At 41.9% G+C, this 14,520-nt stretch overlaps 1 protein-coding gene across 1 annotated transcript in view; it reads left to right on the top strand.

The window, feature by feature from the left end:
* Window positions 1–13,694, top strand: part of LOC306841960 (tumor necrosis factor ligand superfamily member 10-like) — a 47,881-nt gene extending 34,187 nt beyond the window's left edge. The window contains exons 3-7 of the mRNA XM_079372002.1: window positions 11,603–11,639; window positions 11,759–11,866; window positions 12,975–13,138; window positions 13,232–13,342; window positions 13,421–13,694. Coding sequence (XP_079228128.1) covers window positions 11,603–11,639; window positions 11,759–11,866; window positions 12,975–13,138; window positions 13,232–13,342; window positions 13,421–13,606 — 606 coding nt within the window. The 3' untranslated portion in view covers window positions 13,607–13,694. The remainder of the gene's footprint in view (window positions 1–11,602; window positions 11,640–11,758; window positions 11,867–12,974; window positions 13,139–13,231; window positions 13,343–13,420) is intronic.
* Window positions 13,695–14,520: the final 826 nt, after the last annotated feature.

The raw sequence follows: 14,520 nt of genomic DNA, 5'->3' as shown, positions 1-14,520 counted from the left end.
AATACATACCAAACTCTTCACTATGAGTTTCCCTTAGCTTCGTTAGCAGCTAGCATTAACTGTTTGTTTAACAAAAAAATTCATAAAACTCTTCACTATGAGTTTCCCTTAGCTTCGTTAGCAGCTAGCATTAACTGTTTGTTTAATAAAAAATAAAACTCTTCACTATGAGTTTCCCTTAGCTTCGTTAGCAGCTAGCATTTACTGTTTGTTTAATAAAAAATAAAACTCTTCACTATGAGTTTCCCTTAGCTTCGTTAGCAGCTAGCATTAACTGTTTGTTTAATAAAAAATAAAACTCTTCACTATGAGTTTCCCTTAGCTTCGTTAGCAGCTAGCATTAACTGTTTGTTTAACAAAAAAATTCATAAAACTCTTCACTATGAGTTTCACTTAGCTTTGTTAGCAGTTTGTTTGTTTAAAAACAAAATGCCATGAAGCTTCAGAGCTTCTCCCAGATAGGGTAAATGTGAATCGTGGCTCGTAAAGCCAACAGTGCCTCGCAGGGAAATATTTACTGCGTCTATCACAGTTTTCATCCATAGATTACCTTCATCATTAGCCATTGTTTAGCTTAAAATTCAACTACAGTTATGGGGAAATCAATCATGTCTGCTATAGTAGATGAATGAGATTCTTATGGAGAAGCAAAAGTTTCTTTGTGAACGACTCAGGCTTAAGACGCTAAAGCTAAAGCTAAAGCTAACGCCAACTCACTGAAGAAGTTTCGAAGGCAAAGACCGAGAAGGGCCTGAAAAGTCTGTTTTACTCAGCTGTGTAATTTTTCTAAAGATCTTTTCGGTAAATTTCTGTTTCGTTAGTGAGGTAAGCTGTTGTAAGTGTTGCATCGTTATTAACCAATGATTTGAAGTTTAAGACTTTGTGCTTTGTTAAAGTTAACGTTTGATATTTTTGAGGCGGAGAACGTAGCAGCACTGCTCTTATAATCCTTAAAAGGTTCAAACCCTTTGGGATCAATGTGTATCTCTAACATCGACATATTTGTTCTTCGAGTAGCTACAGACCAAACATTGTTTTAACATCTGACAGCAGCTAAAAATTAAACAGTGGCTCTTATTGGTACAACCAGGCCACACATTGCTGCTGTAAAAACATAACTGCAGGCTTTGTTGCAACCTTGAGAATGTGACTTGTTGGTCGGGGGTGAAGTCATGGTTTTTACTACATCTATCAAGGATGTTTCTGTTGATCAAGTTTCATAGAATTGACTTCAGGGGAAAAAATAAATTCCCCTCAGTAATTCCCCGGCCACAAGCAAGAGCGTCTGTGAATCTGAAATTGTTTTCTTCGTGTACAAAATCATCTCTTGACCAACACTGTCTCCTTGGCTCAGACTTTTATTTTTATCTCTTTTTATCTTTAGCCGTTCCCTAAATGTGTACCAAAGTCCTGGACCGCAGACTGCTCTAGCTGTCAGCAGGGGAAAGAAAAACGGACAGCCTGGCATAAACATGACCGTGAGATAAAAGAACGCACGACTCCTACAGTATGAAGTCATGCACTGTAAGCAGAAAGTCTGAAACCAGCCTGTGTTTGATAAATATATGGGCCTGCTTCTGACAGTCTAAACAATGAGCGTTTAAGGCCCACCACCTTGCAGCCTTCAGAATCACCAGAGTAGTGGAATATCATTTTTTAAAGGCTTCAGGTTTTTTTTTTTTTTTGTATTAACAGTTTATTCAAAAGGAAGCTGTGGTGTTTTTTTTTTTTTTTTTTTTTTTTAGATGATCCAGTGTTCACCACAGACAAGCGAGTTGAAGCTAGACTCAATTCAAGGGTTTTTGTTTAGACCTGCCAGATGGGCTGTGTTATTGGATGAATACAAAAAAAAAAAAAAAAAAAAAGGTTCAAAATATAATGGAAATGAATCAGTATTTACAACGTGTTGGAACTCTTAAAATGTGTAGCCAGAGTCAAGCAGCTGCAGCAAAAGACTGCAGATATGTGCCAATATCACAACAATAGATTTATTCAGCAGTTCTCTTAACACGAGCTTAACAAACTGAACTGATGTCTATAAAATCTGTAAAAAAAATAAATAAGAAGAATACATTTTAAGACTTTTAAACATCTGGCAGGTAGGTAAGCAAAACAAAAAAGACAGGGATTCATTTAGGATGTGGACTGAATTAAATAAGAGCATACGTTTCTGTTTTGACACAGATGAGTCAGTATTAACATATAGATGGAACCACTGTGTGATCTGGACTTGATGCTTTGCACCAGAACTTGTGCAACCTCCTGCGTGTTTGTTATTCCTGAACCAGAGGCTCATAAAAAGATTTGTTTTGTCTCACAGATTATTCCTGCAACTGCACCTCGCTGCTGAGTCAGCACTAACTGACAAGGTCAAAGTCTTTATTGGAACAATGAAAAGTGATTTTGTTTGGAGATATGACGCACATGAGTGTGCTGACATGCAGAGTATTTGCTCGTCCGGGTTGGACGATGTTGTTTTCAGAAGAACTTTAAGGTGTTTGCATGCTGAAATCCTTCGGATAAAATATTTGACACAAAGTGCAGAAGCATGACGCTAACTGTTGAATATCTGCAAAAAAAACCGTTGTTTTTTTTCTACAACAGGGAATTTGGCCTAGGAAGAAAATGCATTTATAAAATTGTGGTGTCTCCTTTCAATATCTCCTCCTTTGGAGCTGGAGCTGCAACTTTTCGGGGAACACAATTTGCATAAAGGCATCACATGTGTTGTGATGAACTCACACAAGCATTTGCATTGTTAGGGGTAATGAGTCGTGTGAAATGAAACTTAGATTCTGAAGAGTGAAGCAATACAACACAGCCCCACCCGTGGCCTAGTTTCACTGTGTTTGTGTCTTCAGGAGTGAAACCCATGTAGGACGAGGGATTAAGGGCGAAAGCGAGAGTCGTAAAAGAGAATCAGGAGGGAGAGAATTTATGTGAGTCAGCCAAGCTGCCTCCTGGACTCACAGTTTGATATTGAGTTTTGCAGGGGAGCCAGAGAGAACAATGGAGAAAGAAACACAAACAAACACATATAGGATGGTAAACATGCACAGAACGTGAGAACCTAGTCAATAATAGTGCATCAAGACTTAAATCCTGTTCTTAGAGGAACGAGCAGCGAGTTAATAACTCAGAGGCTGATTGGTCGCTACAGTAATAAAAGTCTGATATCCATCTTGTCTTCCTCATGTGTGTGAAGTGAACCGCTTCCTCGCCTGTACACAACTTTTGTCCAGCAGGAAACTCCCACAGCAAACAGCATCGCTTATCAGAGGCCGGCATCGAGTCGGCCACTGGTGCGTTACCTGTCGTAAAAAAGTCTCGACTCACTGCGATAAAAAAGGTCTAATGAGAGACTCAGGCTTATTGGCAGGAGGAGTAAATCACAGTGAGACCTCTGAGCTGATGGCACACGTCGACTCGAAGCTTTATAAAAAAAAAAGGATTCCTGAGTTTGAGGATCACGAATTTCCATTTCTTTACGGTTAAAAAAAAAAAAAAGTCTCCATTATGAGTCAGATGAAGTTACAGAAGAATAAAGTTGAATTGCTAAAGTAGCCTTGTTCGAGCCCAAGATGTAACAACGACCCAAGATGTAACAACGACCCGAAATGTAACAACGACCCGAAATGTAACAACGACCTGAAATGTAACAACGACCCGAAATGTAACAACGACCTGAAATGTAACAACGACCCAAAATGTTACAACGACCCGAAATGTAACAACGACCTGAAATGTAACGACCCGAAATGTAACAACGACCTGAAATGTAACAACGACCTGAAATGTAACAACGACCTGAAATGTAACAACGACCCAAAATGTTACAACGACCTGAAATGTAACAACGACCTGAAATGTAACGACCCGAAATGTAACAACGACCTGAAATGTAACAACGACCCGAAATGTAACAACGACCTGAAATGTAACAACGACCTGAAATGTAACGACCCGAAATGTAACAACGACCTGAAATGTAACAACGACCCGAAATGTAACAACGACCTGAAATGTAACAACGACCTGAAATGTAACAACGACCTGAAATGTAACAACGACCTGAAATGTTATTTAAAAAAAGTAACAAAACCCAAATTGTTGTAACTTTTGGCCCAAAATGTAACAACTTGTTACAAAAAGCTACGACGTTTTGGGCTCAGCATTTTGTTACATTATCGGCCCGTTATGACGTTTCAAGCCTTTTCAAAGTGTAAAAGTAAATAATTCAATATCAGTTTTGCTACTTGGTTGATTAGATTAGATAAATCCCGCCAACATCCTTTACCAAGATCAAATCATATTGGATCATTTCTGCCATTTTAAGTGGAAAATCTTTGATGGAATAATCACGTATAACTGGAAATCTTAACCTTGGGGCTCTGGAGTCTGGGAGTTGGCGTCGTACAATATCATCCATCATTGAACAGAAAAAGTGACGTTAGCACATTCTGTGAAGCCTTTTCATGGACCCTGCATGCGATACTGCTTCAAGAAGACCATTCTTCTTCACTCTGACACAAACAGACTTCATCATGTCGGATGTGTTGCGTGCAGAATTACCTTAGGGTTAATTTTCCACGCTGGCTCAGCCTGTCGTGCATCCATCACCGGCGTGACCCGGGGAGGAAGTTTCAGGGACGGAGCGTGAGTTTATTGAAGTGGACGGATTGTTGCCGCAGAGATGCTGAGGTTGAAGAAACACATAAGAAACCCTTTAAACAAATCACTGTGTTACATTTTAATTAGTGATGTTATCTGGAGCTGGTGCCAGTTTCCTAAAACTTAAAGAGCATTCCTTCAGGCTCCAAATCCACATACCAATCTTGGTTTAAACAAAGTCCGAGTTACTTATTCGCAATATTAGCCGTTTCATGCACAGAAACACACACTTGTCACATCCATATTTGGCCCTCGTACACTCATTTGGTTTGGTGCACTGCAGTTACCAGAAATCACAAACCTTTCACAACACACACACACACACACACACACACACACACACAGAGCGAGGAATGAGTAGCCCTCTCAGACCAGATTAGCCCCGATAAGAGTTTGTAGAGTAACACACAAGAACTGCCTCTCTCACTCTCTCACACACACACACACACACACACACACACACACACACACACACACACACACGGCAAGTCTGGGCTTGTCGGGGTCGAGCAGCATATTAAAGTATCTGGTTGCAGCTCCTGCTAATCTGCAGAAGAAACGCTCCTTCATGTGCATACTTGTCCTTCTTTCACTCTCCTTCTTCTCTTCCTTTTTCACTCATCCTCTGCTCCTTTTCCCCCCCCCCTTTCTGACTCTCCTCTGTGTTTCCCCCAAACTTTGTTTTCCTTCACCCTCATTCCTCATCTTCTCTTGTTTCCCATAATTGTCCATCATCTTTCACTCTCTGTTCCTTTGGCCTCCACCACCATCATCTGACTTTTGGCACTCTGCTCTTTGCAAAGCACGTTTTCAGTGACATATTTTTGACTTTAAAAACGGGACGGAGAGGCGAAAATAATGGAAGTAATTTAGCTTGATCCATAAATTTTGTTTCTTCTGACAGAAAGTATGATAATTTCATCTCAATTGTCAGAGAGTTAAACTGTTTCTTGCCGTTTTTTTCAGTCTTTAAAGGGCACTGCTCCACAGATTTCTTCATCCCACAATATCCAGAGAAATTATCGCTATCTTAGTTTCTTACATCTTTAAATTCGCCAAGAGATTTCTCTTTTGTGCTTCTTTTGTCCAACCAACAGACTGAAACACAAATAACTCTTAATTTACTGTCAAAGCTGACCAACAAAAGCAGCAAATAGTCAACACCTGTAGCTGAAAAGTGTCTGGAACTATTAATCCGTTAGCAAAATCGGTAGCGCTCTTTTTTCCTTTTGAAAGACTCACTGATGAATCGATAAGCTAACAAAATGTTGCAGCTGTTAGCATGCTAACTTACTTTAATAAGATAGCAAACATGTTTACCATTACATTAGCATCTTAGCTTTGTCAATGCGATTGTGTTAGCATGCTAACATATACATATAGCTCTAAGCGCCAAACCTAAATTAACCTCTTCACAGTTGCTAACATGGCGTAATGTTTCCAGCTAGCAAACACTTCAAGTACTTGGGCAGCAGAGTTTATGCTAGGCTTTTTTTTTGCCGACTAATTAGCCGTTATCATTTCTGAATTCTGTGGGGTTCATTTACAACCCTGTAGTTTAGAATCTATTATTCATTTTTGTCCTAAAGTTGAAAATAAGACGAAAATAATCATCAAAATTTTGTCTTTTTTTATGTCCATTTTTTTTTTGGAGTTATCACCCAGACAACTGCGCGCGATACCAACCAAAAGTAGGTAAACGCCCTCAAAGGTTAACAATGTCGAGAATATTGAGCATGCACTGAATCATCACGTCTTGTAAACAAATAAAACAAACAATTGTGATGCATTATGGGAGGTGTAGGATTTAGTATTTTTGAGCTTGGCCCGTAATTAAGCGTAAAAGCTAACGTACGGCTCCAATTCTGATAAATATGTCACATGTCAAGCTATACTCCATGAAGCCTCCCAACTGTATGAAAGTGTAATATCTAATCACTTTAAAACACCTATAAAGGTAAAACACCTGATGGTACACGAGGATTTAGATCTGCGGCTTCAACTCAACCAGACAGATGAAGAAGGTGTGGATAAGACGAGACAAAATGGAATATTTCAAGAATTCGTCACCACTCTGATATAGTTCTCTTTTTTTGCCTCTCTGTATATTAGACTTCAATTGTTCCCTCAGGTTGTTTTATTTGTGAAAAACTTAAATAAAACTTTTGGCTAGACGTGAAGAAAACAGACTATTTTTGTCTGTGTGTGTTGTTCTAAACTGGGTGAAAGTTCAGGCAAGTTTGAGTTTTATTTGTTGTTGTTGTTGCAGCTGGAACCGTTTCCAGACTTTCCAGTCTTTCAGATGCTGCCCGGGTCATGCCTAAACACACACACAGACACACACAGACACACACACACACACACAGATAAGAATGCGCTCATAAGGTCACGCTTATAGTGACCTTGAACTTTGCGACTCGTCACATCAGAGGCTGCAGGCTGATTTACTAGAAACAAAAGTGACCGACTAAACAGAAGCAGGAGTCTAGCGTGTAACAATGAAACACCACGTAACGACTGTTCAAACCCTCGTTATACGCAAAGATCTCAAACACATTGACATGACTTAGTATCTGGTGGCAGCAGACCCAGAATCCTTGTCTCTACAAAGGGCAAGAGGTTAGCTGTAACCGTCTGAAGGAAGTCAGTCGTAGTTGGGTTTGCTGAGAGAAGTAATTCCTCAATTACACTTTCAATACACTTTCCATTAAAGTTACTCGAAGATACTCAGGATCTCGTTTTGCAGTTTTGCTGACCAACCAGTAGCGAGCAATCTAAAACTATTCAACCTTTGGGGGAAATGGGGGAAAAAAGGGCTACCAGAGTAGCAAACGGCTAACGGGCTAACGAATTTATCTGCTAAGTGTTTGTCGTTAGTTTTGACCTAATAAATTACTTGAAGTAAAAAGAACCAATCTTTAGATGACATCATGCAGATATCTGGTAATGGAGATGAACAAAAAGCTCAAATCTTCATCGGAACAAAAACAATAGATTCTGGAATTGAAATTTTTGCCGATGCAATTCGCCACTTTTCGCTCTCCAGTGCCAACTTTTGTCTGGATGCAACCAAAGTCGCTCAACGATCACAGTTCAATGCCACTTGGTACGGATGTTTTTCTGATTCCAAAACATCCATCCATACTTACGTGTTTTAAACCTATTCAGATATCTACAATGAGGATAAATGTCCGGTGATGGGAGGAGGGTCGGGCTCTATAATCTTTGGGTGTCTCACGATTCGTTTTTCGATTCAAAACGGTTTTAGATTCATGATTCAAAGTTTGGAAGTCATAACATTTAAAATATCAGAAGATAAGAATCTCTCCCCCATGTCTAAGCGCCTGCATCCAGTTCCATCCATACTGCATATGCAAGGTCTGTCATTAGTAGGCCAATCACAGTTTTGTTATTCCAGTCATGTTTATTTCCAGGACAAACTGTATATTTAATTTAAAAAACCTCTGGATCATTACTTTGTGTACGATAAATGAGGGGTTTTACAGAAACACATTTTAAAGGCATGAAAAGCTTGTAATTGTACGTGACTTAAAAAGGTCATGTTGTTGCCCTTCTGGCCTGCACGCCACACAGTCCCGATTTTGACCTTTCAACCTCTCTCTGGTCTGTGGTCTTAAACGGGAAACCTTCAAAACGAGGTGTAATTCCTATCAGAAACAGAAGTGATCCTAAGAAAGGACAGGAAGCTGCCATGGAAGACTTTATGGGCAGCACTGGAGGGAGACGAGCGCCGTTTCTTATAACTGATATATCTGACAGATTATGTGGCATTATCCGCCCAGGGAGCCCATTTTGAGTCAGGAAGACGGATGGACTCTAACTCCTACTCCTTCGTTGCAGCCACATTCTGCATACTCCTCCCTGCAGCCAAGAACGAATGAATCATGACCTGGATTAACTTAAACGCTCCGATCCAACAAGCGCGGCAGTCTTTAGTCAGATGACGAGGCCCCCAAAAATGCGAAAGGTTGCGAGGTTTCGAAGACAAATGTTCAACTTTACTGAAGACTGAGCCTAAAGGAGCGTTTTAATGACGATCTCGAAATGTTGTTATCGCTAAAACAACTTCTTTTTTTATATATATATTTGAAGTTGTTTAAAAAGTGTGAATAATTGTGTGAAGGAGGCAGTTAGTTGACTTCAGAGGGCACGAATGAATAGATCTTAAAAGAGAGGTAAGACATGAAGGTCGAGTACACATTTAACATTCTTGGCTCAACAGCGGAGTTACAGACTCAAGACGACAATTTGTAGGAATTCGGTTTTGTGCGCTCTGGCGCCCACCAAAGGTTTCAGAGTGCAACTGCACTGTAAAATTATTCGACTTCTGTGAGCATTTACAGAACGTTAAAACTTCCACTCATTATTTTCGGTCATTATGATGTGACTCAACCTGCCAAAGTTTCATGTAATTGCAGGTCAAACACAAAGGAGACAATTTAGCGGTTTAAATTGGAATAAGTACGTCTGTTTGACGGGGTCGTGAGATAACACGAAATACAAGAACTGGCAAAGTACTGAATGGTTTTGTGCCTGGATTTTAAGCCAATTGAAGCTTCTCCAATGGCAAAGAAAGTAAAATAAGTCTTAGTTTTTTTTGTCCATAGAGCTCTATGTAACAAATACCCCGATTCTAATGATTGAAATACAACATTTATGAGGCTCAAATTGGTTTCATTGTCATGCTGCATGCCATCAACACTTTGTTTCAACATCTGAAGCCCCTATTACATGGATTATCCCAAAATGAGAGCCGCATGTGACCTTGAACTCTGAGGAAAGAGTAATAACTTCAAGCTGCAACTGTTCAAACAAGGGAAGTACTAAAAAAAAAAAAAAAGATTTAGGTTCCTGTCATTGGAAAAATATCCAGTCCGAAGTTTGATGCTTCTCTGAAGTGGTTTGATCTGTCCACACCTGATGTCTTGTCTTCAATGTGTTGAGAGAGAGAGAACCTATCCCTGCCAGCATTTTTATACCAGCCTGTCCTGAGCTTTATAGTTTTGGGTTTTTAAGTTTTGAACCTTCTTTTTTAAAATTTTTTATTCCTGATTCTGTAAATCCAGATGCACTCATGTGCATGGATCTCACAATGGAATTTGTGTCTATTATGCTTTTCCAAATCCATTTTTTTAAAGCACTACTTAATAAATTGTTGAGCACCAAATCGGTTGTAATTGCAAAAGAACCAAATGTTTTAATTGGTGTTTTTTCACTTACGCCTCGAAAGGTTTTGACTCCTCTCACTTTAAATGTGTGTGATATGTAACTCTGTCCGGTGTGTAATATCCAGGTGTAAGGTGTGAAAACACAGCAGATCAAAACTGAGAGTGCACGGACGTAAAAGTGTACGTGACAGTCCGTGGCGTTCGCTTAAACATGCAGCCTGTCAGAAGTCTTCCGTGGCTGTGAGGAGCAGAAATGAAGCATGCAGCCTCCACAGCTGATTTCACTCTTACGCCATCCGGACGTTTCCCATGTGAGCTTTAAGGCGTAAAAAGACGGCAGCCATGTTGAACTTGTAGATTGAAAACATGCTGTTCTGGAGTCACAGCGGGTCCAACTGTCTGAAAACTTCACCCACAATTTTTTTCTTCTTCTTCGTGTGTGTGTGTATTCCAACTTTACTTCAACTTCAACTTCAGCCATGTGCGGGGGGAAACCTGTTGGCAATTTTCTCTCGCTCTTTAAAATGCGTGTGGGTAATTTTCTGCTCTCAGGAGTGGAGGAACGTGAAGCCGAGACTGGCATGCTACGCCAAGCGAGACAAGCCTGGTCGCCGCTCTGTGCTTTACTGTGCTGGCTTCTCCTTAGAGTATACACAAGTGTGTGTGTGTGTGTGTGTGTGTGATCGCGTCCAATTTGCAGGTTAGGTTGAGGGTTGGTTTCAGGAGGAACAGGCGAGCGGCCAAGAACAACACGGCGGTTAGAGCGGGGCGACCATTAAAAAAGAGCGGTGGAATTAATCAACTTCAGGATTTTGTGGCGTTTCAGCGAATGAATCAGGGAGATGAATCCTCGGTGCTCTGATTTGGAGCAGGTGATTAAATGTGTGACCTCTGCTTTAAAGAGAAGAAGAAGAAGAAGAAGAAGAGAGAGGGAGAGAAAAGGAAGGAGGTTGAGAGAAGAATGTAAAAATGAAAAGGACGGGCTGAAAAAGACAGGAAGTGAAGATGGATGGCGGGAAGAATTTACGATGTGCGCTTTGATTTACAAAGTGGGAACGACGACAACAAGGTGAGGCAGCCGGTGCAGAGAGGAGTAACTGAGTGTGTGAGGGTGAGATAATGCATCTGTGTGTGTGTGTGTGTGTGTGTGTGTGTGATCTCTGCAGCAGGGTCGTGTCCACATGTTTTGGGAGGTTTGTTTAAACAGGAGGCGAGCGAGGGATGACGGAGCGCAGCGGGAGGAAGGAAGCTGATGTCGTCTTCAAACTTCACGCTTCGTCACGGAGCGTTTTGAGCGCGTCGTGAAGCAACATAAACTTTTCAAAAGCTCGTGGCGTAAACTTCCGTACGCGAGAGCCGACGAACAGAAGAAGCTTCGACCACACGTGACCTCACAGTGACAGTGAACGTGTCCTGCGTGTTGATTTTCACGATGATTTTTAGGATGTAAATGTGCTTTATTTTTACAGCCCTTTACAACAATCCTCACGGCGAACCAAAGTGCTTTACAACAAGTCAAATAAAAAAATAAAATCCAATAAAAACTCAATTCTGTGTTGTGCTGTACGAGATTCCAACGGCCTCCACTTTATTCTGATTTCAGGTATCTATTAAAAAAAAAGTGAACGACAAACATGTGATAGGAGAGATCAAACTCGACTTCGAGCTCATAAAAGTCGAATAAAGACTCACGTTGATCGACCTTTTCCTCACCGCTCTCTCTCTCTCTCTTTCTCTTCCAGGTGACGGAGAACATCATCTCCAAACAAACCTTCATAGGTCAGTGTCCATGTGGCTCTCAAGCTAACGCACACACACACACACACACACACACACTCAGAGGCAGCTCGGCCGTGTCTGACATCTCTCTCTCTCTCTCTCCCTCTCTCTTCCTTTAGAAGCAAGAACGATGCCTCGGACGTTCAACAACTCGGGGTCGAAGTTCATGACCTCGGTGGCGCAGAGGCCGTCGGCCCACTTGACCCTCAGAGACTCGGGCTCTCAAGGTGAGAATGGAGATCAGGGCTGTCGGGTCAAAGGTGCCAGCGCCTGAAATGAATTATTAACGAAGGCTGCGAGGAAAAGGAAACGGGAAGAATGAGGGATTTAAAGGAAAGGCCCGGGAAGTCTTCCTGGATCGGGAGGGTTTTTTTTTAATTTTAAAAATGACATCGGCACATTGCGAAAGTGAGAATCTGCGAAACGGATTCAAACGTTTGCGTGAGGGGGGAAAAATGTGTCGGCATGATAGTCAGAGAGCAGATGTTCATAAAAGGACAGAAAGTCCTTGAAGGCGACGTTAAGTTGAAGAGGAGCGTTTTTTTCCACGAGACGGACTCGCTCGTATCCTGTCGGATTTCTCTCTAATCCCTGAAATGAATCATTTCTGCACGATGAAGGATTTCAGCTTCTTTGTGTCTGAGCTGTCGTTCCTCTTCATAAACTTCACTTCCTGCGTGCCGAGAGGACTTTTGGAAGTCGCTGAATCAGCGAGGTATGTCAAAAAAAAGCGGAGCGGGAAAAAAAAACTAAACATTTATGAGGACATGCGTCATTTTCTGAGCGGGTTCCTCGTGTGAGTGTCAGCCAGACCTTCTCATATCATTTCACTTGAGAGTGGCGTGCAAGCTCAGGGGTGTTGACAATCTGGCAGAGGCCGACTGATGTTATTTCCATCCACTTGACAAAGGCGGCGGCGTGTGTGTGTGCGTGTGTGTGTGTGTGTGTGTGTGTGTGTGTGTGTGTGTGTGTGTGAGGAGGAAGACAGGGTGAGGTTCAAATGAAGGGAGAGTCGACCTTTGTTGCGTTTTCTAATAAACCATTATCTTATTAATGTGAACTGAACTATAGCCAAGCCAGAGCATTAACACACACACACACACACACACACACACACACACACACACACACACACGCTGCTCTCACTCTGTTTTCAGGATCCAGCCTTCCCTTAAAATTCTCTCGACAAATTTTCCGGATCGTATTCGTGAAAACAACTTTTTTTGTGTCTCCAAAAAAACCAAAGTGTCAAACGAGTGGCGTTATATCATTGGACGATATGGACACGGTTCAAATCCACTGACGAGTTTCTAAAACCACTTTGTGTCTCATCAGGGTTCCCTCCCTACCCGATCCCCACGCCGGGTCTCCACCAGTCCTGTCGCCACGTGGTCCGGTCGTGGGCCAATCAGAGCTTTGGAGCTCACCTGCACAACATGACGCTAAACAACGGGAAGCTGCGAGTGCCCCAGGACGGGCGGTACTACCTGTACTCACAGGTGAACATCCAGCTGTCATTTCAACGACTTATTGATCGATCGTAAAGGTAATACAAGAATCTGAATGTGTCATTTTTATCGTCTTCCCTTTAGGTGTATTTCCGTTATCCGTCTCCAGCAGCCAGTGACGGAGACCAGCGCAGCGTCAGCCACCAGCTGGTGCAGTGCGTCTACAAGAAAACGTCCTACCCGAGCCCCATACAGGTGAGTCCTCGCCTTTCACTTCCGATCACGACGACAGAACGTCGAACTGACCTCGATCGTTCTTCTTCTCCCCCGCAGCTGCTGAAGGGCGTGGGGACAAAGTGCTGGGCTCCGGACGCCGAGTACGCCCTGCACTCCGTCTACCAGGGAGGACTGTTCGAGCTGCGGGCCGGCGACGAGCTCTTCGTCTCCGTCTCTTCGCCGACCATGGTCAACGCTGACGACTCGTCCAGCTACTTCGGCGCGTTCCGCCTCGACCTCTGAAAGGAAAGGGTCGGAAAAAACAAAAAAAATTTATAAGATGGGACGATGATTGGACTGGAGACTCTTGAATGTCCATAGATTGGGGGGGGGGGGGGGGGGGGGGGGGGGGGGGGAAAGGCTCGCTTGGAGAGAGATGTTGGATTTTTCATCCTCGACGTTTGATTGGATGGACACCCGGAGAGATGGATGGATTTGGGTTTGAAGGCTTCCGTTACGTAAAAGCAGCAAAAAAGGACGGGGGAAAAAAGGGAAAAGAAACAATGGATTTGTCCTCTTTACTCTCCGATAAGTTAAACCCAAGCTAAGGGTTTCCGTTTTCTGATGATTCGTAGGGAAGGATTTCACGGAGGAGAAGAAGCAAACGCTACGAACCTTGAAGTCTTTTTGTAACACGAGAATCGGCCAAAAAAAAAAAAAAATACAAAATTAGGCCACCCACGCTGCCCTTTACCGAAATCAAAACGCAAATCTCAGCGTTTCTCTCACACTAACAGCCTTTTTTTTTTCTTTTTTTTTTTTAAACGGGAAAGCGACGGGACCCTCAGTTTCGGATTCTAGACGGAAGAATGTAAACGTGGTTAAAAAAAAAACTCGATCCTGTGCATCGAAGATGTGAGGAAGGACTGTGGACTTGTAAAGGAAGAAAATCAAACAAAACCAAAGCAACAAAAAAAAAAAAAAAAAAAAAAAAAAAAGGTGGGATAAGAGTTTTTAAAGCGTGAAGATGAGAAGACTGTATATATTGACGGCTATGAATGAGATTGGAAGATGAACAGTGCCGATTTAAAATGATTTGTATTTTACTTTGACTGAACTTAAAACCACTCGGACTTTGCGGAGGACTTCCTGTGCAACACTCGGACTGTGTGGATTTTACGCAAGGATTTTTTTTTTTTTTTTTTTTTTTAAGATAC

Source organism: Symphodus melops, assembly GCF_947650265.1.
Source record: "Symphodus melops genome assembly, chromosome: 20".
NCBI classification, from domain to species: Eukaryota; Metazoa; Chordata; class Actinopteri; order Labriformes; family Labridae; genus Symphodus; species Symphodus melops.
Note: the sequence above shows the minus strand (reverse complement) of the source record. Positions and strands in the feature narration are given on the sequence as shown.